Source organism: Protopterus annectens, chromosome 14.part0 (genome assembly GCF_019279795.1).
Source record: "Protopterus annectens isolate FY-2018-M chromosome 14.part0, PAN1.0, whole genome shotgun sequence".
Lineage (NCBI taxonomy): Eukaryota > Metazoa > Chordata > Ceratodontiformes > Protopteridae > Protopterus > Protopterus annectens.
The window spans coordinates 42,279,092-42,302,286 of NC_056748.1; the positions used below are offsets into that span (position 1 = coordinate 42,279,092).

General features: G+C 43.4%; 1 protein-coding gene across 2 annotated transcripts in view; it reads right to left on the reverse strand.

The window, feature by feature from the left end:
* LOC122788855 (annexin A5-like) overlaps positions 1-23,195 on the reverse strand; it is a 379,122-nt gene that overhangs the window by 268,185 nt on the left and 87,742 nt on the right. For both annotated transcript variants that reach the window (XM_044055751.1, XM_044055753.1), the window contains exon 4: positions 14,514-14,608. In XM_044055751.1, the coding sequence (XP_043911686.1) occupies positions 14,514-14,608 (95 nt within the window). The remainder of the gene's footprint in view (positions 1-14,513; positions 14,609-23,195) is intronic.

Here is a 23,195-nt window from a genome sequence, read left to right on the forward strand (position 1 = left end):
GAATTCCTCTCAATCCTGTGATAGCACGAACACAGCAGGAACACAAAAAGTGTAAAAAATAATTTATTCCATATACAGAAAAACTGGTTAAGCACTTTCACTTGTGTACATACACTGAAGAAGCTTGTATGTACACAAGTGAAAGCGCTTAACCAGTTTTTCTGTATATGGAATAAATTCTTTTTTACACTTTTTGTGTTCCTGCTGTGTTCGTGCTATCACAGGATTGAGAGGAATTCCCAAGACAGAGAAGTCATTGTGAACAGACACTCCACAAAGGTGGGGGCCACAATGGGCCCTGGGAACAATCACCCTATAAGCCTGACTAGCCTGGTCTGCAAGACTATGGAGCACATAGTCATGGAACTCATTAACAGAAACATTGGGAACCTCCAAACATTGGACCCTACCCAGTTTGGCTTTAAGGGGCAGCTCATGCCTCCTAAACCTGGTGGACTTTGAGACAGTTACCAAGGCTTTAGATGAGGGAAAGGAGGTCCACACAGCCTACCTTGACCTCGCAAAGGCTTTCAACACCATTCCCCATTCTGGTATTATAGACAAGCTCACCAGCCTGAACAAACCCCTATGTCACGAGATTGGTTGCCAATTGGCTCAGACAGAACCCACACAGTGAGTTGCAGGCTCTAGGTCCAACTGTAAACCGGTTACAAGTGGCGTCCCCCAGGGCTCAGTCCTGGGATCCTTCCTGTTTGGTATATACTTCAGAGGTACAGGCAAGCACAGGAGGACTACGGCTGGCCAAGTTCGCAGATATCTGAAAACTGGGAGCCATAACTGACTCTCCGGCTGATAGACATCCTCCAGAAGGGTCTGACTGAGTGATACCTGGTGTCAAAATCATGGCCTCAAGCTAAATGCCAAAAAGTGCATAGTCATCCCCTTTGAAAAAAACGAAGTACCCACGAGCTACCACATACATGGTAGTCCCCTAAATACAGAAAATATAATAAGGGATCTGGGGTCCCAAGTAGATAGTAATCTCCTTTGATAATCATATTGCCAAGGTGGTTAGAAAATCCTGTGTGGCCCACCTAATCACAAAAGGGTTTGCATCTAGAAGAGGTTATTGTGCCCCTCTACTCATCACTCAGACCCTTCAGAGTACAACACCCCATTAGTGATGTACCTTACAAGACACCTGCAACAGCTGGAAAGACCACAGAAGTACCTCACCAAGAGGATTACTGACCTCAAACAGATGCTCTATGCAGCCCGACTGAAGAAACTCCAGCTGTACTCTGCTGCATACCACATACCACTTACTCAGAGGTGATCTCTGCCTGACATAAAAGGCCATGTCCAATCCAGAATTGGTGGACATGCTCCACCTAAACAAACAAATCCCAGAGAGCCACATGCTCTAGGGATAAAAACCTCACAACGATAAATAGGACTCACTGGAGGGATACATTCCTGTCCCAGAGACACCCCCATGCTTTGGAACAGGATTCCCATCTACATTAGGCAGAGCCCCTCACTAACACAAGAGAAACCTTGATGAGGGGATGGGAAAAATAAATTTTACCCTGAGGATCACTGCAGTGGCTCTGCTGGACAGAGGCACAGGGAACTAATGGCTCTGCTGGACAGAGGTGCAGGGATCTAATCTAAGGGGGTGGCGAAAGCCAACACATTCTGGCTAGGCTTACAGATGCCCTCTGGCAGATGGCCTAGTACTTGCCTTTGACCCTATGAATAAATCAGATGGTGAAATGTTAGACCAGTAAATAGCTGATATTGTGGGCTTGATTAAGTGTAAAAAAATGAGTCAGACACATGGGCACACAGACAAGCACTGCTGACCATGCCAAACAAGAGTCAAATGGACTAGTATTAAAGGAACCCTAATTCCACCATCTGAAATTTAAACTTGCATTTCTTATTCTTGCAGTTACAAATCAGGAAATGTCAGTTCAGTGACAACACAGTGGCCATAATAAATGAACAGATTGGACATGGAAGGATTTGGGTTGCCTTTTAGCTTTAGTGATTTGGAAGTCTGAGCAGACACTGGGCAGAATGCAATATTAACTTCAGCACAACACATCTTCCAGGTCACTTTTTGTCCATTATATTCCATCACACTTGCACACTGTATATTTTCATACTAACATTTTCAGGGTTTTGTTTTACTATTTACAGCTGTTTATCTTGCAACTTATTTTCCTAACTGCACTGAATGCACTGGTCTAATGCAATACACTCTATTCATAATTACAACCATGTCTCATGTAAAACTTTAAGACACCTGTTCCCCAAAACTTGATACATGTTCTGATTTTTATATTTGTCTGCCAAACTTTGCGAAAATTACATATGAAAAGAAACTGTAAAGTCCTAGTTTTTCTAATTAACATTTAACTTGATGTTTTCCACTCTGACCACCTAATTGTCTTTTGGCAACACAAGGGTAGAGGTGTCCATATTCATTAAAGACAACCACACCTCCTGGCCAGTGCCAAACATAATTCATCAGAAATTATACAAGTGCAACTAACTGTGCAAAACTGCAATCCATATTTTAGCTTGCTACAGATCTCCCATCATGCCCCGGGATTCCCACCCCTTTTCTTGATACAATGGAGAATATCAGGGTCCAACCAAACACCCTAATATTGGGCTATTTCAACTACCCCACCATTAACTGGGAAAACTACTCTTCTACCAACTCCTTTCATAAACGCTGCCTAGAATTTGTAAACTCCAATGTCCTGGATCAACTTATCCACACCCCTAGCAGGGGCAAAAATATCCTAGATCTAGTAATTACCAACATGAGTGACAGGTGCTCCACACCTGAACGTCAGCTCCTTTGTTGGTCAGATCCAACCATAAAATTAATCACCCTAGATATCCACCATCCCACTCCCACTAAGGAAACCACAGTAAAAAAACTTCTCCAAAGCCAACTTCGTGCTAAATGCAGAAGTGGCCAATTTCCCAAACCCATGCAGATGGGCAATACAGTTACCACTGCCAAATCTTATACTAACACACTAAGAACCTACATAGGTACATGGATTGTACCATCCATATTAGAACAGAAATGCAGACTTCAAAGAAGGAAACTAATCTGGTGGTCCCCTATTATTAAACTCCACAACAGAAGGAAGAAACTGTTGCAAAAGAAAAAAATCCGAGTGGAGGAGCTCCTGGTCAGCCTTAGCAAAAAGCTGAGGAGCTCTCAAAATCTTCAAAGGCAAACTATGAAAGGAAGATTGCTTTGTGGTTGTCCTTGGAGTCACTGACATTCTATAGCTATGTCAAGAATCTCAATGGCAACACCCAGATCTGCCCTGAGCTACAGCACAATGGCACATAATTCACGGACCCAACTGATATCGCCAACATCCTGGCCGATCAGTGCCACCCCCCCCTCACTCCTAAAGGGCCCATACCAGAAGAATTCAGTGTCCCTGCAATCACAACTGAACAGGTGAAAACTGCGCTTTCAAAAGCCAAGAACACAGCATCCATGGGACAAGACAATATCCCTGGCTGTGTTCTACAAGAACTCCAGAACAAACTAGCCCTCCACCTAAACCCCATGTTCAGCCTCTCGACAGGCTTTGCACCTACTGACTAGCCTGGTCTGAAAGGCCATGGAACGAATTATCATGGAGCTCAAACAAGGATATTGATAACCTCCAAACTCTGCACCCCACCCAATTCGGATTTGTGAAGGGCAGATCATGTCTCTGAACCTGACAGACTTTGAAGAGTCACCAAAGCCATGGATGAGGGTAAGGCAGTCCACAGACTACCTTGCCAAGGCTTTCGACACCACTCCCCACTCTGGTATAGAAAAATTCACCAAGCTGGGTATAAATCCATACATCACAAGATGCGTCACCAACTGGCTCACTGACATAACCCCACACTGTAAAAATTGCAGAATTCTGACTTACCTGTGACAAGTGGAGTACCACATGGTTCAGTCTTGGGTCTCCTCCTGTTTGTGATCTACTTCTCTGAAGTACAGGCCAACACAGAGGGCCTCTGGCTGACAGGCCACAGATGACTGAAAATTGGGTGCCATAGTAGTGTCTCCAAATTACGTTGATGTCCTGCAAAGGGGCCTCAGTGAGACTGATGCCTGGTGTCAGAGCCATGGCCTCAAGCTCAAAAAATGCATTGGCATACCCTTTGGTAAAAACCCTGCACCCATGGACTACCACTTAGGCAGCAGCCCACTAAATACCAAAGGCGTGACGAGACCTCAGGACACTAGTGGACAGTAGCCTCACCTTTGATAATCACATCGCCACAGTAGCCAGGAAATCCTACGTGGCACAACTCACGAAAGGGTTTTCATCCAGGAACAAAAGTCATTGTCCCCCTCTACTCATCTCTCAGACCCATTAGAGTACAATGCCCAATTTGGAACGTACCTTACAAGGCATCTGCAGCAGCCAGAGAGGCCACAAAAATACCTCACAAAGAGGATTATGGGACTACGTTGACCACTAAAAAAACTCCAACTTTAGTCCATAGCATATCGCCTACTCAGAGGTGCTCTACCTAACCTACAAAGCTGGTCAAACTCAGGGTCTGGACATGCTACACAAAGAAATCCCAATCCCTCAGCCACTCGCTCTAGAGACCTAAACCTAGTCACCACGATTAACAGAACATGCTGGAGGGATAGATTCCGGTCCCAGAGACTTCCTATACTCTGGAACAAGCTACCCATGTCAAGCAGAGTTTGTCACTAGCAGTAAAGAAAAATCTTGAGTGGATGAGTAATAGGAAATTCACCCCAGGAATCACATCAGTGGCCCTGCTAGAGAGGGGCACAGGTAAATAGCATCCATGGGTGATGAAAGCCAGGGAACCTTGTTGGCTAGGCTTACATAGCCTCTGGGGCCAATAGCCTAGTACCTACTCTTGAACCTTAAATGTTATTCTGATGCAGCAGTTAGACTCCATGATACTTTTGTGCACCCCAACCAAATAAGGATTTCACACCAATGAATTACAACTCCAGTCCTGACCATTCTTTAAAGCAAAAGCAATTGCATCAGTACTTCCATTCAGAAGCCACAAGGTTACGTGTGAATATAAGGGAGTGCAGTTTTGACATAACACTGCAGGTAAAGCACTATTCTCCCATAACGTGGCTAAATCCTGGAATGACCTTCCCCCTGTTTTATCTTCTGCCTCCACTATTATGCTGTTCAAAAACTCACTTAAATTACACTTTAGGTAATGCATGGAGATAGCCAGGAAATTCAAAATCGCTGTTTCTACCCCTCCAGATAGCTTCATATCCAATTATTCCCACTATTTTTTTTTCTGTAGTATCAGGAATTTTATTTTCTACTCAAGTTTTTAATAAAAGTTATACTAGCTCATGCTAAACTTACACTAATTTCTAAGTAGTCTGTCTCTACAGTTATAATACTTATCTAGTGTCAATTTCTGTATCGAAAGTTTTATTTTATCTAGTGTTTAATTTTTTTTTGCATCAAGTTGTATTTGTCAATTTTTTGCTTCTGTATAGATGATCATATTGTTATCATATTGTACAACTATTTGTTTTTTCTGTACTGAATGTGGAGCTTTTCTCCCCGGGCCTCCTCTGTAAATGAACAGGTGTCTAGTCAGACTATCTTGGTAAACAAATGTTAAAACAAACTTTTTCACGACTATGCTACTTTCCTCTGTCCTTCAAAACTCAAAATTATACATTTCACTTATTTGAACCATGCAGAAATTTTTTGCACCATGTCAACTATTTCACTCATAAGAAGCTGCCTTGTGGGGGGGGGGGGGGGGGGCATGGTATAGCTACAGCTTCCAGCTATTTATCAAAGTAATACTTCTGACACCCTGCAAGATTTGGATCCATACACTAAAACAGGAGAGGCGGATATGATGCAAGGGTTTATCAACTCAGTATTACATCTGCAGGACAGCACAGATTTAACAGTTTACAGAAAGCGTTGCTACCACAAATCAGACATACCTCAACCTCTTGGCACAAGAAATCTGGACAAAGCCAAAACTAATGGGGGAACAAAGGCCCCAAAATAGGGACAAATTCTAAATATTGCTCTTATAAACTTTGAAAGTGGATAGATTAAATGGTGTTTTGTTAGCATGCATTTTCTGATGGATAGAAGTATGAAACTGTTACTATTCAGTGACTTCAATCCTCTGATTTGATGAAGCTCCACATTTTATGAGGAACAGGCCAAAAATGAGGCAAAAATCTGTACATTGTGAATATCTGGACAGATGAGAAGTATGATCACAGATAATCAGTATCCATTTTCTTTCAAGGAATAACAATTTTAAGCTTAAGTGAGGAGATCTTGTAATTCATAGGATGGTCTTCAGCTATTTCTCCGTCTTCAGCTATTTCTCCGTCTTCAGCTATTTCTCCGTCTTCAGCTATTTCTCCGTCTTCAGCTATTTCTCCGTCTTCAGCTATTTCTCCGTCTTCAGCTATTTCTCCGTCTTCAGCTATTTCTCCGTCTTCAGCTATTTCTCCGTCTTCAGCTATTTCTCCGTCTTCAGCTATTTCTCCGTCTTCAGCCATTTCTCCGTCTTCAGCCATTTCTCCGTCTTCAGCCATTTCTCCGTCTTCAGCCATTTCTCCGTCTTCAGCCATTTCTCCGTCTTCAGCCATTTCTCCGTCTTCAGCCATTTCTCCGTCTTCAGCCATTTCTCCGTCTTCAGCCATTTCTCCGTCTTCAGCCATTTCTCCGTCTTCAGCCATTTCTCCGTCTTCAGCCATTTCTCCGTCTTCAGCCATTTCTCCGTCTTCAGCCATTTCTCCGTCTTCAGCCATTTCTCCGTCTTCAGCCATTTCTCCGTCTTCAGCCATTTCTCCGTCTTCAGCCATTTCTCCGTCTTCAGCCATTTCTCCGTCTTCAGCCATTTCTCCGTCTTCAGCTATTTCTCCGTCTTCAGCTATTTCTCCGTCTTCAGCTATTTCTCCGTCTTCAGCTATTTCTCCGTCTTCAGCTATTTCTCCGTCTTCAGCTATTTCTCCTAAGTGTTCCTGCCTACATGGCTCATGTTTCAGACAATAGTTAGCCAACCAAGGAAAGTAAATGAATCTAAGATTGATTTCCAGTTATGTGGCATTTAGGAGCCTGGCCAAGGTATGTCATCACCAAGAGTTAAATTCATTAATAGTCCATAAGCTTCCAGGTTCATAGATTTGTACCAAGTATGCAGCTTCAGTGGACACCAGTAGGTTTAACCATTTATCTGAGAAAGGGATTCCTGTTAAATCCTCCTAGAGAGTAAATATTGTCACATATTCCTGGTGTGAATTTACAATTCACTGTCCAACCAAATCTGGTTTTGAAGGTAGTGGTGGAATTACGTTGCCTTATACACAACGGAAGTTATTCATGAAGAGGCACTTAGACTTACACACCCATCATGCCAGCAGGTAATCTGGGGGTGCTAGTTTAGAGGGAGTGCGCTGATTTTATGAGAAATGGAGATTATTGAAAAGAATATGGTCATTCTTGTTCCACAGACTCCCCATAGAAGTATAGGTAACAAGTACAGGGAGAGGGTAGGCATTCAAGACAACTTGCGGGACCTTTGAGCAAGCATAAATGCTTAGCAAGACAGGGAAGAAAAGGGAGCATGATGTACTTTACTCTAGAAGAGAGACTCAGTACATTTGGCTAGACAGGATTTCTTTACCCTCAAGTGATGCATGGTGGTTGAAATAGCTCAGGAGGTACAATGTTTCTTATACTTACAAGTCTTAAGTTGGGGAGCCCATGACTGGTGCACCAGTCACACAGTTCAATCCCTTGTTTGGGCAAAAGAGGGAACTGAGAAGTGAACCCAATCTGTAATCAAACTAAGAATAATGCTCATTCTACATTCAAAGTTGATAAAGAGGAAAGACCTTTGAGCCATGTGGGGGGGCTGCTAGGGACATTAGTTATAACTTAACTGTATATATTTTGACAGCTTGCTATTCAGCATATGACTGAGGGTAAATATTGGGTTGAAAATTTACACTGGCATGAGGTATCAAAGCTATGCCTGACTGTACCACCTGACGAGTCGTAACCATATCCCTAAGCCTGCCCCCGAAGCCCAGTCCTGTATGTTACTTTATGAAAAACCCCTCCCCCAACAGTAGCCACCAAACATTACAATCTACTCCCTAACCTAGCCCTTACAAAACCCCAACGCAAACACTCCCAACACTACACTAAACCCAATTCTTTTTTACTATACCCCCATTCTTAGGCTGACTGTGCCCCCAGTACACACCCTCCACTAATGCCAAAACTTGCAGTACACCTGAAAGCGTACCTCTTATCATAAGAGCTCTGTCAAAGTAATGGGGGGAATAAAGGTCCAAAATTAGAACAGATTTTAAATATTGGCCTTTTAAACAGAAAGTCGCTAGAACAGATTTTGCATTAGCCTGCATTTTTTGAAGGATATGAACTCAAGCTCAAATGCTAGTCACTTTGGTCCTCAATGGATTTGCCAGAAAACCACACTGAGGAACAGACCAACAATAAGAGCCAAAAATCTGGACAAGGAGAAATTCTGGATAGCCAAGAGGCATGTCTGAAAGTTTGTCTTTTCTAATGCAGAGGAGATTTATCATAAACAGGCACAGACCAAACAGAACAAAAGGAACACTGTTCCTTGTTCAATCTTCTGCCCTTGACTAAAAAGTACAGTTTTGTACCTACCATAAATGTAGATGTCCGAACTGGATAGCATCTGCAGTCATAACAACTGGGTTGTCCTGTCGTCAGGCAGCCCTTCAGTCGGCCGGATTCCAAAGTCCGGGTCCGGCTTCGGCTGATGTCGCACTTCACCCGACGTCATCTCTGTTGGTCTTCGGGTATAAAAGCATCAGCCGACGCCATTTTCTTCAGTGTTTCTTGCCCCAGATGCCAGAAGCCCTCTAGAAGGCTAAAAATTTTGGATAGATGCCAATGTTTCCAAAAGATAGAGGTAAACACAAAAATAAGCATGTATGTACATAAATACAAACAAATACACCATGAAAGACTCCCCCCCAGTAGCTAGCTATTAGAAGGGTAAACACCCTAGGAGTACCACAGAGGGGAAGGAGGGAGGGTAATCTTGACTGCAGATGCTATCCAGTTCGGACATCTACATTTATGGTAGGTACAAAACTGTACTATGTCCTTCATGGATGCATCTGCAGTCATAACAACTGGGTAGAATACCATAGCCAACTAAGGGAGGAGGATAAAAGTAGATTATGGTGTGTTTAGGATCCCTTGCAGTACAGCAGTGGCAAACCCTGCTCGGGATCTGGAATATAGAGGTAAATTATAATGCTTGGCAAATGTATGCACGGAGGTCCAAGTAGCCGCCTCAATAATGTCTTTGGTAGCCACCTCGTAAGAAAGCTGTGGTAGTGGCTGTTGCCCTTGTAGAATGAGGTCTTATGTTCTGTGGAATTGGCTTTCCATGGAAGGAGTAACAGAATCGTATGCAATTTCCTATCCATTTGGAGATTGTCTGTTTGGAGATAGCTTTTCCTTCCCTTCCTGTTGCATAAGCTACGAAAAGTTGGTCAGTCTTTCTGCTATTTTTTGTTCTGTCCAAGTAGTAGCGTAGCTGTCTATGTATATCCAAGGTATGCAGAATTCTTTCCCTCTGTTTTGTGGGTTGGGAAAGAAGGTAGGTAGGTGGATTGCCTGGTTTAAAGACACTCTGGATACCACCTTAGGCATAAATGTAGGATTAGTCCTCATGGACACTATCTTGGTGGAAGATTAGGAAGGGTTGCACTGCCATTAAGGCCTGTAGTTCTGAAACCCTCCACGCTGAAGTAATTGCCAGTAGGAAAGCAGTTTTCCATGACAGGTGTTGTAGGTCTGCTGTTGCTGCTGGTTCAAAGGGTGATAGAGTCAATTTTTCTAGCACAAAGTTTAAGTCCCAAGCTGGCAATGGTGGTTTCCTTGGAGGTTTTACATTCTTGATTCCTCTGAGGAACTGCCTGAGCAAAGGGTGTGAATAAACAGGTGGATCAAAGCTGTATTCTGCTGAAATAGCTGATGCATGAATCTTGATGGAGGAGTAGGAGAGGCCTGAATGAAGTAGTTCGGCCAGATACTCCAGAATGTTAGGGATATCTATGTTTGATACATCTTTTCCTCTTTCAGAACTCCAAATGACAAACCTTTTCCATTTCCCAGCATAGTTCCTTCTTGTTGAAGGCCTCGTGCTTCAAGAATAATGTCTTTAACTCTTTGTGAAAGTTCTGGATTAGCAGCTGCTATGTGATGTTCCATGCAGTCAGTTGCAACGTTTTAGGTTTGGATGCATGGTGCTGTAGTTGTTCTGAGTTAGCATCAAAGGCATCAGGGTATTGGCCACATATTGTTCGAGACATGCTCCTCAGCAGTGGGTACCAGTGTTGTCTTGGCCAGTTTGGAGCTATCAGGATTATCCTTGGACGTTCTTCCTTGATTTTTAGTAGTACTTTGTGTATCAAGGAAGAGGTGGGAATGCATATGCTGTTAGGCCTTCCCAGCTGAAGGAGAGTGAGTCCACTTTCCATGCTAGTGGGTGGAATGTCCTTGTGCAGAATTTTTGAGCTGGTGATTGAGAGGAATAGATCTATCTGAGGCATCCCCATTTCTAGATGGTCTTGAAGATGTCCGGGTGCAGCTGCCATTCGTGGGCATCCGATGTGGTCCTGCTTAACATATCCGCCAGAGAGTTTTCTTTTCCTGGTACAAATATTGCCTGTAACTGGATGTTGTAGCTGAGTGCCAGGCTCCACAGCTCCAAAGTCATTCTGCATAGGGGGTAAGAATGAGTGCCTCCCTGTTTGTTGATGTACCACATGACTGTGGTGTTGTCTGTCCTTATCATCAACTGGCCTTCCTTGAGAAATGGTCTGAACTTTTGGATTGCCAGTTTTACTGCCAGCATTTCTTTTAGGTTGATGTGTAGGTGAAATTGATCCTGTGTCCACAATCCTTGTACGCATTTGTCCAGCATGTGGGCTCCCCATCCTAGGTCTGAAGCGTCTATTGTGATGGTCTGGCTTGCTTGACCTTTGCGGAAAGGCAGGCCTGAGTTTGACTGGCATGCCTGAGCCCACCATAGGAACTCCTGTTTTAAGCATGGTATTAGTGGGATTTCCGTTTCTAGGCTGTGTCTGTGTTGGGACCATAAATTCTTTAGGTACCACTGTAGTTTTCTCATATGTAGTCTGGCAAATGGAACCAGGATTATGCATGATGCCATGAAACCCAAGGCCTGCAGTACCTTTCTTGCTGTTAACTTGTTCAGTTTTGTTAGTGCCAAGAAGTAAAGAGGGAGTTCTTTTTGTTTTTTAGTTAGGAATGCCATTTGTCTTACTGTGTCCAATTCCGCTCCCAGGAAAGTCCTTGTCTGGGATGGTATCAGTCTTGACTTTTGAAGATTGACTGTGTATCCCAGTGCTTGTAGCAAGTAAATGACCCTTTGTAAATCTGTTGTCAGCTTGCTTTTGTTGTCTCCTTGTAGCAGGCAGTCGTCCAGGTATGGATAAATTTGAATTCCCTGTAGTCTGCAATGGGCGATTACTGATGCCAGGCATTTTGTGAATACTCTGGGCGCAGTAGATAAGCCAAAGGGCAATGCTGAGAATTGATAGTGCTCTGATCCTGCAAGAAATCTGAGGTATCTTCTGCAGATTGGTCGAATGGGGACGCAGGTATGCCTCCTTGAGATCTAGAGTTACCAGCCAACACTCCTTGCCCAGCATGGGAAGAAGTTGCTGTAGGGTCAGCATTTTGAATTTTGGGACAATGATGTATGTATTTAAGGTGGACAGGTCGAGAATTGGTCTCCAACTTTTTCCTTTCTTGGAACAAGGAATAGTCTGGAGTAGAGCCCTTTCCTTGCTCTGCTGTTGGCACTTTTTCCACAGCTCTCATGTTTGCTAACTCCATTATCTGTTGTAGAGCCTCTTTTTTGATTTGGAGGTAGATTTGGCATTCCTCTTTTGACTGGTAAAGTGTGGAAGTGGAAACGGTAACCTTGATCTATGGTTTGTAAAATCCACTTGTCCTTTGTTATGTGGTGCCAGTTTTTTGAAAATAAGGTTAGCTTTCCGCCTAGAGGAGCTGCTATTTGTTCCCTGGTAGGCGGATTTAGGGTTAAGTCACTGTGGCTGTGTTGATGTAGTGGCAGAGGTTGAGTCTGTGCCTCTGTTGTTACCTTGCCACTGTCGTCCTCTGTAGGTACTTCCTCTGGATTGGTTTCTGCCTCTGGAACGTCTATTCCTGCCCCTTTGGGGTCTTGTGGAGTCAGGAAAGGACCAATTTTGGCAGGCCAGTTCCTGCTAAACCTTGGGGTTGAACCTGCAGGAAATCTTTAACTGTTTGGACTGATTTTGCCTTTTCTTCCATTTTCTTCATAACCTGCTGGGCAGGTGTACCAAACCAACTTGTCTTATCCATAGGAGCATCTAGCAACTTAGATTTAACATGATCCGGTAGAGCTTGCTCCTTTAGCCATGCATGCCTTCTAATTACTGTGCCAGTCATGGCTGATCTAAATGAAGCCTCCAGTGCATCATAGCCACATTTTAAAGAATGGTTACTAACCTGCTGTATGTTATTTACCATTTCTAATACATATTTCTTATCAAGAGATTCATCAGTGGTTAGCTTTTTAGTTAACTGATCAAGCATAAACTCTTGGTATTGTATCATGTGAAACTGACAATTTAAAGCTCTAGCTGAGAGAGTGGCTGAAGTGTAAACCTTTTACCCCATCTGTCTAATGACCTTGCTTCCCTTTCAGAAGGAATAGGGTTTTTAGCTATGGTCGCTACTGCCTTGGGACCCTGGGATATAGTTTCGGGTCTGCAAGAGGGGCCTTGTAAAGGTGGTGATGAGTATCTGGCACCCTGTAAAATCTGTCTGGTTTGGCAGGGGCTGGGGTAAAGGATCTGGAGCGGAGCAGACATCATTGAAAGCATCATCCACCACAGAGAGAACAGGAGGTATAGCTAAGGGCCTGTGCTGTGGAAGGTGCAAAAGGTCCTAAGTCTTTTTCTGGAGTCTGAAAAATCCTGTTGCTGCCATTGGAACTGTTCTCGCATGGCATGCAAGGTTTCCCCAAAGGAGAATTCTTCTGGTGGGGAAGCAGCTGGAATGGATTCTTCAGCATCAGAATCTTCAAAATTGGAGAAAGGAGCCTCTGGCTGGTCAGTTATGTCTGATTCATCAGCAGAATCATCAGAGGACACTGGCTCAGGGGCTCTGCCCTAGGTCTCTTCTCTGGGGCTGAGAGGCCCTGTCTGGGTGAGATTGAGATCCTCTAATTAATGAAATTAAATCTTCTGCCAAAGTAAGCATTTGAGAACTAGAAGAGGGCCTGGTTGAGGGGGTTAACAGGCACTGCTTTAGTAGTCTTGGCTGCTTTAGCCCTGGCGAAGGCCTTAATGGACATGGCTGCTGGAGGCCCAGCACCACGTGTTGGGGTAGAGACATCCAAGGGAATGGTGTCTGATAAGTCAGTGGTAAGCACCGTGAGGTAAATTTTTCTGAGGCCGATTCAAGAGTGGTAGCAGGGGCCTCAGCTGTAGAAATAGATTCAGCTGTATTTTGATCAGTTTTCTCGGTTCGCGTCGCCGAAACACGAACACTATGATTTGCTTAACCATGGTTTCGGCGAAACCCGGCGGACCAAAGTGTCGGTCCTTTCTTTGCATTTTTAGCAGAATGAAGTCGGAGGATCCGACGGCATAATGTCACGCAAAATCAGAACCGAAAAACTGTTCTCGCGACCCTCGACGACGCCCTAAGCGCTCGTCGGTTGAAAGAAGCACAGGCGAACAGGCTGCTACGTCGTGGGCTGGGCCTAAACAAGGCAGGCAGTAAGAGTGGAAATCTTTATGAGGTATTTGTTTCCCACAGGTTAAACAATTATTAACTTTTTCTGACATCGGCTGAGGCAAGAAAGAGTCCCCACCGGTACTTTAGCTTTAGAAGTCTCAAGTAGTATTCGGTAGAAGTAATCTCTGGATCCGACCGACCGCACTTGCGAACAGCTTCTGCTTGAGCGGCCCGCCGCAAGAAAGACTGAAGAAAATGGCGTCGGCTGATGCTTTTATACCCGAAGACCAACAGAGATGACGTCGGGTGAAGTGCGACATCAGCCGAAGCCGGACCCGGACTTTGGAATCCGGCCGACTGAAGGGCTGCCTGACGACAGGACAACCCAGTTGTTATGACTGCAGATGCATCCATGAAGGACATCTGCTACACACACGGTCAACAAAAAAGAAAATTTGACAGTTTACTGCAACTGTATGGATACAAGTGTGCACACATTTGCATGTAGAGGATCAGATTAGAATTAACAAAATGAAATAAAATTCACCTACTGACTAGCATATACTACAAAGATGAAAAAAAGTAATATTTATTCCTTTGTGGAAAAAAACATCTTACCAAAGGTCTACCTCTTTAAATAATCAAAAAGTCATTGCCTGTAAATGTTCTTACCCGTCCATATAGATTTTTGTAACATCCGGCAATTTTCTGTCGCTGTTCATTACTTCTTGCAACCAGTATGTCAGTGAGGGTGTCTTCATCTGTTCCTGTAAATTAATGCAATTAGTTATGATCATGCAATGCTTATCTAGTGAATGTCATCTGCATATAAACTAGTTACCAGATAAACTAGTTGCACGAGGTGCTCAAAATAATTAGTCTTTGTGGGCATCAGTGGCAAATCTAAGTAATGCATCTGGAGTCCAGACCCAGGACCTCCCCATTCATGTTAATATTCCTATAAAATGCATGGCATCTGTTCCTTCTTAAGCTACTTGAATAATTATCCTCCAATGATAGCAATCTAACCAGAGTCTAAAAAGGGTTTTCAATAAGATGCTTACAAGGCAACTGCAGGAGTTAGGATAGAGGGAAATACACAACATGTACTGCCAAAGACAACATTTGGTCAACTGTTACACTACCAACCTCCATCTTGCTTCTGGGAGTCTCTAAAAGCAGATCTAACAAAATGAACTCCAAGTACCAACCTCCAAGTACCAACCAAGTGTACAAGGAATGAAAAATGAAAAATATCCACAATAGAGAATATCCTGTGACAAGGTGTCTTGTACGGTCTTAATTTCCTACACAATACCTTCTTTTAGTAATACATCAGTTTAATACTTATGCCTCAGCTGTAAGTTTGCCTCATTTTTGGTCTGCTCCTAAAAGTTTGGGTTTTTCTGGAAAATCAAAGGACTGAAGTCACCAAATGATATACAACTGAATTACAGACTTCATATCTTTCAGAAGATGCACACCAATGCCAAACCTATTTCCAAGACTAAGAGAGCAATATTAAACATCATTTTTAAATTTTGCAGCCTTCATCTCCCATTTTGGGTTTTGTCCAGATTTCTTGTGCCAAGAGGTAGGGAGGTATGCTTAGCAGACATGCCCGGCAGAAAATGATACCATGCTGTTTACTGCAAGAAAACACTAACAGAGGTAATGTGATAAAACCTAGAATGGTTCAATGAAAGTTAAATACTTAAATTTTAGACTAAAGTAAAACCATCAAGAGACAAATTGCAGAGTTTAATATCTCACTGCCTTGCTAGGAATTTTTAAAGCAATGATTAAATGTCAGAAACCCTAGGAACAAAATGAATCCGTAACTGAAGGGGAACTAGGAAAAACGCAGATGAGTAATATGACATGCAGTCAGCTGTGCCATATTAAACATGAACTAATCATAACATTAAGACTACCCCCTTATCTACTAGGTTGCTTTTTGCCTTGAGGAAAAATCCAGTCAGTCTGAACAAAAAATTCTAGAACAATTTTGCCCTTGAGAGCAATAAGTTTGTCCATATTATGAAGACTGTCAACTGATACAGCTCAGTGAGACTTGTAATTTTTAGACCGATATGGCAATCTCAATATACATCACATCAGAAATTAAATGCAATATAAGAGGCAGGACAGAGTGAATAATCTGCAGTGCCTATGGAGGACGGTGCAAGTCTGTTAGATGGGGGTCGTGTATAATCTTCAAAATGCAGAACTGTTAAATGATAAAATGTTGAAGCTAAGTGAGGTTAGTGGTAGGGGGCCTCAGTCTGATAAAAGTTAACTGGCCACACAGTTCTAAGAGAAGAAATAGAATAAAGGACATGGATACCATCAAGATGGAGCATTTTGGTTTAGTGTTCATAAATACCAAGGTTGTTGGAAGACCAAATAATCCAAGTGATAGCAGGAGTTTCCAGTGAATCACAACTGCTGCAATGGTAGACTAGGCAAGATCACAGGTTGAGACCATGCTACAGGAGAGAGAAGAGGAATTATGACATTTGATACTATACCATATGCTGGACATTTAAGCCAAATGCACTGTAAATTGATCTCTATGTATTTAGATGGACAGCTAATTAGAGGGACAGAACCCACAATTAAGGTGGCAGATGTATTCTCAGAGCATGAAAGCAACCAATGGATTACCACGTGGATCTGTACTGGGACCTCTGCTGTTTGGCATATGCTTCTATGATGTCCAAATTAGAGATAGGGAACTCTGATTAGCAAAGTCTGCAGAGGACTGTAATGTTTCTCCCTAAATTCCTTCCGAAATACAGAAACTACAAAACAAACTTGCACATTGATACAAATGCTAAAAATTGCAACATTGTTGCATTTGGCAAACAAATGCTCTGCCTGGCTTACAATATAGGAAACACCCAACTTCAAAACAAAGAAGCAGCAAGACCTTGGAATATAAGCAGATAATTCCTTCATCTTTGATCACCATATTCCTATCTGGCACAGCTGATTGCAAAGGGTATTTCCCTCTAGATACAATGAAGTTGTCCTTACCCTCTGTATTCTGCACAGATAAGACCCATCCTTGAATACAATGCCCCCTTTAGAACGCATCTTACTAAACAAGCAGTTGGAGCGCCCAAAGGTTCAAAAAGTAAATACGTAAATAAATCATGGGCCTATCAAAAGGCTGGATGCCTTGTCCCTGTATTCAATGGCCTACAGATTTTAGGGCTGATCTGTGCCTTGCCTTTTGAGCCATTATGGATCCAGCAATCCAGGACATCATTACTCCACAAGTCAGTCCAGTGAACACTAGAACCACGGATAAAACTGGCTTTCGCAAACAAATTAGAGAGCTTTGTCACAATGCCTACCCCTTCTCTACAACAAAGGTCTCCAGATCAAGCAGTGTGACACTATCTTCCTTTAAAGGAATTAGACAGTTGGATAAGCATTTATAAATATACCCCTGAACAAATGGCCTGTTCCTTGAAAGAGAGGAAAAGTCCAAGGGTGAGCACCAGGAAGGAGTAAAGTGGCAATATGGAACATTTGTCTTGTACATTCTAGGACTGCGTGCTAATTAAGGTGCATTAAGAGAAGACCAAGTAGGGATACACAAGGACAAAAAGTGCCAGCAGACTGCATTGTCAAATGACAGGGGTGTAGGATTAGTCTTAAATTCCAGAGACGTGGGGCACATGGCATAAGATGGTTACTGAAACTAGCCACTGGACAACTGACATCTGAAACACTGGATGGACTGTATTGGGTTTCCTATAAAGCTACAGTAGGGATGAATTATGTTGTCAGACAAGTATGGGAACAAAATGGCTTCCTACTAAAACAGCCTATTGCCCAAGATGTATTTTCTGTGTTGCCCTTCCAGTACAGACTTAATGTCTGTGAATTTGTGCAGAGCTGATTCAAGAGCCAAATTCTCCTGGCTGTGTTGGATTCTATTAACATCTAATATTCCAGACTGGTAAATACACTTTTTTGCAAATCGATTAGCACTGTGCTGTTATTTATATTTGTTTTGTTATTTATTATACATTTGCTTTATTTCTATCCTATGTTGTCCGCACTGTTTTAACTGCCCTCCCTCCCAAGTGTTTTGTAGTCTTAAACTTGGTGGCTTTGGAATTGCCCACTCCTGCTGTAAATCTGATTTGGGTCACTGCTCCCAGTCCAATCTTATTTGATCACTCAACATAGTGCAGCAAGATCATTTGGGTAGGACTACCCCCTTTGCTTCTTTGATTTTGGACACTCCTCCCTGTCCTCTCATATCAGCTCAGTGTACCAAGAGACCACACTTGGGAAGGCCAACCCCCTTAGCTCCCCTAATCTTGATCTTCTGTTGCCTCCCTCTCCACTAAAAAACAATTTTACACTTCATTCAGCTGCTTTTACTGTAATTGTGTTCATACTTTACCTTATTTTTGCTGTGCACTTAAGTGTTAAAGTGCTTTTATTCTTCTGCATTTATTACTGCTAGTTAATAGCCTAATTAAATGTTTCTGTTATTCTAAGCATTTTAGCTTTGGTCTTAGCACTTTTATTCAGGCCAGTTTACATTTAAGAAGGTTCTTGTGGACAAACCCTTATCAAAACCATCTCTCGATACGTCTGCCCAAGCATTTGGAACACAGTCTGGACAATTCCCATGACTTTCTCCTGCTAACTTGGTCAACATGGGCATACTGAGTGTAGGAACTGCCTCATGTTTACTGACAGCCCTCTTCTCCTAGCACAATTCTTCCACCTCCGAGAAATGCATGTACATCAGTAACAGAGTTCATGCTATCTCGCAGTAATCCTGACACAGACGAGATTGCCAGCACAACCACCACACCACTTGCATCACATAGCCAAGCACAACACATCTATGCAAAAGGTCCTCAAGCTTAACTAAACAGCAGAGATCTACAAAACACACATTCTACACACCAATCTTCACACAGCAGGCAACACACTAGTGTCAAACAGCTCATAAGGCAAAACAAACCATCACAACTCAAGACAACCACACACACTAGTCATTAGTGACTCAGTTGTGAGACACCAATGTCCCCCCTCACCAGGCTCAACAAGGTCAGTCAGTTGTCTGCCTGGTGCCAGAATCCGCCACATCACGCTCGCACTTAAACCTCTGCACAACAAGTACAACTGTCATAGTACATGTTGGTGAGAATGACTTGAGACATACCTCCAAGTACTATATGAAAATACATGATTAAACTGAGTGTGTGTTCCAGGAAGGTATGACCCTAGCCCTAAGCAGCATCCTACCTTTACCAAGAATACAATACCAACAAAAAATGGACAAACAATTGGCTTAGATTTTGGTGTCATTTCAAGGGGATCCAGTGTCTGCCTGGGATGACAGGTTCATAGGTAGGCACTAGGCTATCTGCCCGAGGGCATTTAAGCCTAGCCAGAGTGTCGGCTTTTGCCACCCCACTGATTAACTGATCCTCTGTCAAGCAGAGCCAATGAAGTGATCCCAGGGGTGTATTTTCTGTTACACATCTACTCAAGGCTTCTCTTGAAGAGAAAGTGAGGGGCTCTGCCTGATGTAATTTGGAATTTTGTTCCAAAGCATGGGAGTGGCAGGAATCTATCCCTCCAGCATGTTCTATTTATTGCTGTGGCAAGGTTTAGCTCACTAGAGCGCATGGCTCGCAGTGACTTGGATTTCTTTAGGTCCATCAATTCTGAGTTGGACATAGCTTTGTAAGTCAGGCAGAGATCACCTCTGAGTAAGCGATACATCACAGAGTACAGCCAGAGTTATTTCAGTCAGGCTGCATAGGACATATGTTTGAGGCCAGTAATCCTTTTGGTAAGGTACTTTTGTGGTCTTTCCAGCTGTTGGAAGTGTGTTGCGAGGTACATCCCAAATGGGGCATTGTACTCTAGGATGGGTCCAATGAGTGATGAGTAGAGGGCACTATAACCTCTTATTTCTAGATGCGAACCCTTTAGTAATTAGATGGGCCACTAGGATTTCCTAACTACTTTGGCAATGTGATTGTCAAAGGAGAGATTACTATCTACCTGGGTCACCAGATCTTACCTCTTCTGTATTAAGGGGACTACCACCTATGTGGTAATTTGTGGGCGTTTTTTTCCCAAATGGAATGACTGCATTTTTTGACATTTAGCTTGAGACCATGACTGACACCAGGTGTCTGTCTCAGTAAGCCCCTTTTGGAGGATGCCCATGTCAGCCAGAGAGTCAATTATGGCTCCCAGTTTGCAGTCATTGGTGAACTTGGTTAACTGTAGTCCTCCTGGGTTTGCCTGTACTTCTGAGAAGTATATGCCAAACAGTAGGGGTCCCAGGACCGAGCCTTGCAGGACACCACTTGTGACTGGTTTAGAGTCAGACCTGGAGCCCGCTATTCTTACCATGCGAGTTCCGTCTAAGTCCGTTGGCAACGCATCTCATGATGTCGGGGTTTATGTTCAGGCTGGTGAGTTTTTCTGTAATACCAGAGTGGGGAACGGTGTCAAACGCCTTGGCAAGGTTAAGGTAGGCTGTGTGAACCACCTTTCCCTCATCTATGGCCTTGGTGACGGTCTCAAAGAAGTCAGCCAGGTTTAGTAGGCGTGATCTGCCCTTAAAGCTGAACTGGATTGGGTCAAGTATTTGGAGGTTCCCAATGTCCAACGAGTTCCAGGATGATGTACTCCATAGTCTTGCAGACCAAGCTAGTCAGGCTTATGGGCGATAGTTACCAGGGTCAGTTGTGGCCCCTCCTTTGTGGAGAGGAATAACTGTCGCTGTGTGCCATTCTATGGGAATGTAGCCTGTGGAGAGGTTGAGGGTGAACAGTGCGTTTAGGTGAGGGGTTAGTTTTTTCTATAGTTCGTGCAAGCAACAGCCTGGGACACCATCTGGTCCCACTGATGCTTTGTTTTTGGCTTTTGAAAGGGCTGTTTTCACCTGTGAGTCTGATTTTTGGGACACTACAATTTTCCAGTACTGTTGTGGGCCCTTTTGGAGGTGAGAGGGGGTGAAGTTTGCACTGAATCTGCCAGGATGTTGGCAATATCAGTAGGTTCAGTATATTTTGTGCTTTTTTGCACTAGTTGAGCACATCTGTGAGTTGCCACTTAGATTCTTAACATAGCTAAAGAAGGCTTCGTGGTTATCATTTGAATCCTTGGCTATTTTTCATTCAAAGTTAGCCTTGGATGATTTCATGTGGGACCTTAGTTTCTTACGGATAAGAGATGTCTTTCCTTCTTGGAATTTGTTTTTTTTTTTTTTTCTGAACTAGTTTCCACCTTCTATTGTATAGCCTGATTATTGCAGGGGTCCAAACTGGTTGCCCTCTCAGAGGAGTGAGCTTTGGTTTTCCTAGGGTTGGCATGATCCATACATCCTTGTAGGTGCTCAGAGTGCATTTGTAAAGGTTTCTGCATCTTGGGCAGCATTATCCTTTAGCATGGGGGCTGTGAAACTTACCCCTGTCTTAAGTAAGGTGAAGTTTTGAATTAGAAAAGTTTTTTACTGTGGTTTCCTTAGTTTGGGGGGTGGGGTGGGGTGTGGACATCCAGAGTGATTAGTTTATGGTTTGGTCCGATTTAACCACTGACTGGTTGACCTCCGTGTGGAACACCTATCACCCATGTTGGTGATGACCAGGTCCAATATGTTTTCACATCTGGTAGGGAAGTTTACCAGCTGATCCAGGGCGTTTTGAGTTGATCAATTCCAGGAAGTGCGGGGCCTGGGAATTTGTACTCTAGTACTTTTCCCAGTGAATGGTAGGGTAATTAAAATCGCCCAATATCAGGGTGTTTGGTAGGACCTTCATATTTTCCAGTGTCTCCAGAAAGGTGGAGTGGTGGTCCTGAGTCATGGAGGGTGATCTGTAGCAGGCCACAATTTGCATTGCAGATTTGCCCGATGTTAGTTGCACATGGATGATCTCAGAGGTATCATGTTGTGCCACTAACCTGGAGGTGTAGGTATACTTTATGAATATGTATACACCCCCTCCTTTTGTGTTTCGGTCCATGTTCTGTGGTCGAAACATGTGGTATGCGTTTGTAGCCCGGTAGTGCTGGGGTGCTCTCTGGAACCTTGAACCAGGTTTCAGTTACTGCACAGATGTCATTCTCCATACCAAGGAGTGCTTTTGAGTGTGTGCATTTTGAGATTTAAACTCCTGGCATTGAGTAGCATAACCCTCAGTTTTTTGTTAATTGTGCTGTTTACGGAAGTGGGTTTGACTTTTGAGCCTTGCGTAAAAAAGGCACTATGGGCGCAGCAAGAGCCTTGGCCAGTATTCAAAAGCCTAGGGGTGACAGGTGCAAGCCATCTCTTGTGAAGCAATATAGCTTGTTGAGCATGTCATCCCAGGCTGACAGACACTGGATCCCCCTTTGAATGAAACCAGAAGCTTAGCCAATTGTTGAAATTGATCATTTTTTCTTTATCCTGAAGTATTCTTGGTGAGGACAGGATTCTACTTAGGGTCAGGGTCATACCAGCCTGGCAGGATGCTACTCAGGGTCAGTGTCATACCAGCCTGTGCTACATGATCAGAGAGCTCTTCCATGTCTGTCTATTCATGTAGTCCAGGGAGGCAAGTCTCAGGTCATTCACACCAACATGAACAATGAGTCATATTTGTACTTGTTCTGGAGTGAACAGAGTGCTTGTGTTATGTGGTGGATTCAGGCTCTGGACAGGCAGCTAACTGTAACCTTCTTCTTGCCCAGCCTAGTGAGTGGATGTCGGTGCGCCTGACTATAGAGTCACTTATTACTAGTGTTAGGTATGTTATTTCGCCTTAAGGGCTGTGATTGTGCGGCACACTGATTTTGTGTTTTATGTGTTGTCTGGTTTGTGACGGGAAGTGCAGGTTGTTTGGGTGTCTGCTTTGGAGGTCTCTGATGCTTTTGCAGGTTTTTATTTAGAGCCTTCAAGTAGGATTTTGTGTATTTGTGTGTATTTTTTGCCAGTGCTGTTTCAGGTCTGTGTGGCTGGAGTTGTGGTGCAAGTGTTAACCTTCGCCTCTTGACTGTTTGTTCCAGTCTTGGGTGGAGACAGCTTAGCTTCCAGTTTGGCTGCATAATTGGATCTCTCGCATATGTTAGTGTTTTGTGGTAGGAGGAGAGGGTTATCTGTGTACATGAGGCAGTTGTAACATTGCCTCAGGATACCCAGATTCACCAGCTGGACTAGAGTGCATCTGAAGTTGCCCTTTGGTCATGCCTGAATAGTAGGGTGAGCTGCTTAGTCGCTTGGTTGGTGAGAGGTGAATAAAGAGCCTTGCCCTGCTGGGCAAATCAGTGCTTGCTATTAGGTCTGAGCAAGTGCTGGGCTGCAAGATGCTTTTTGAT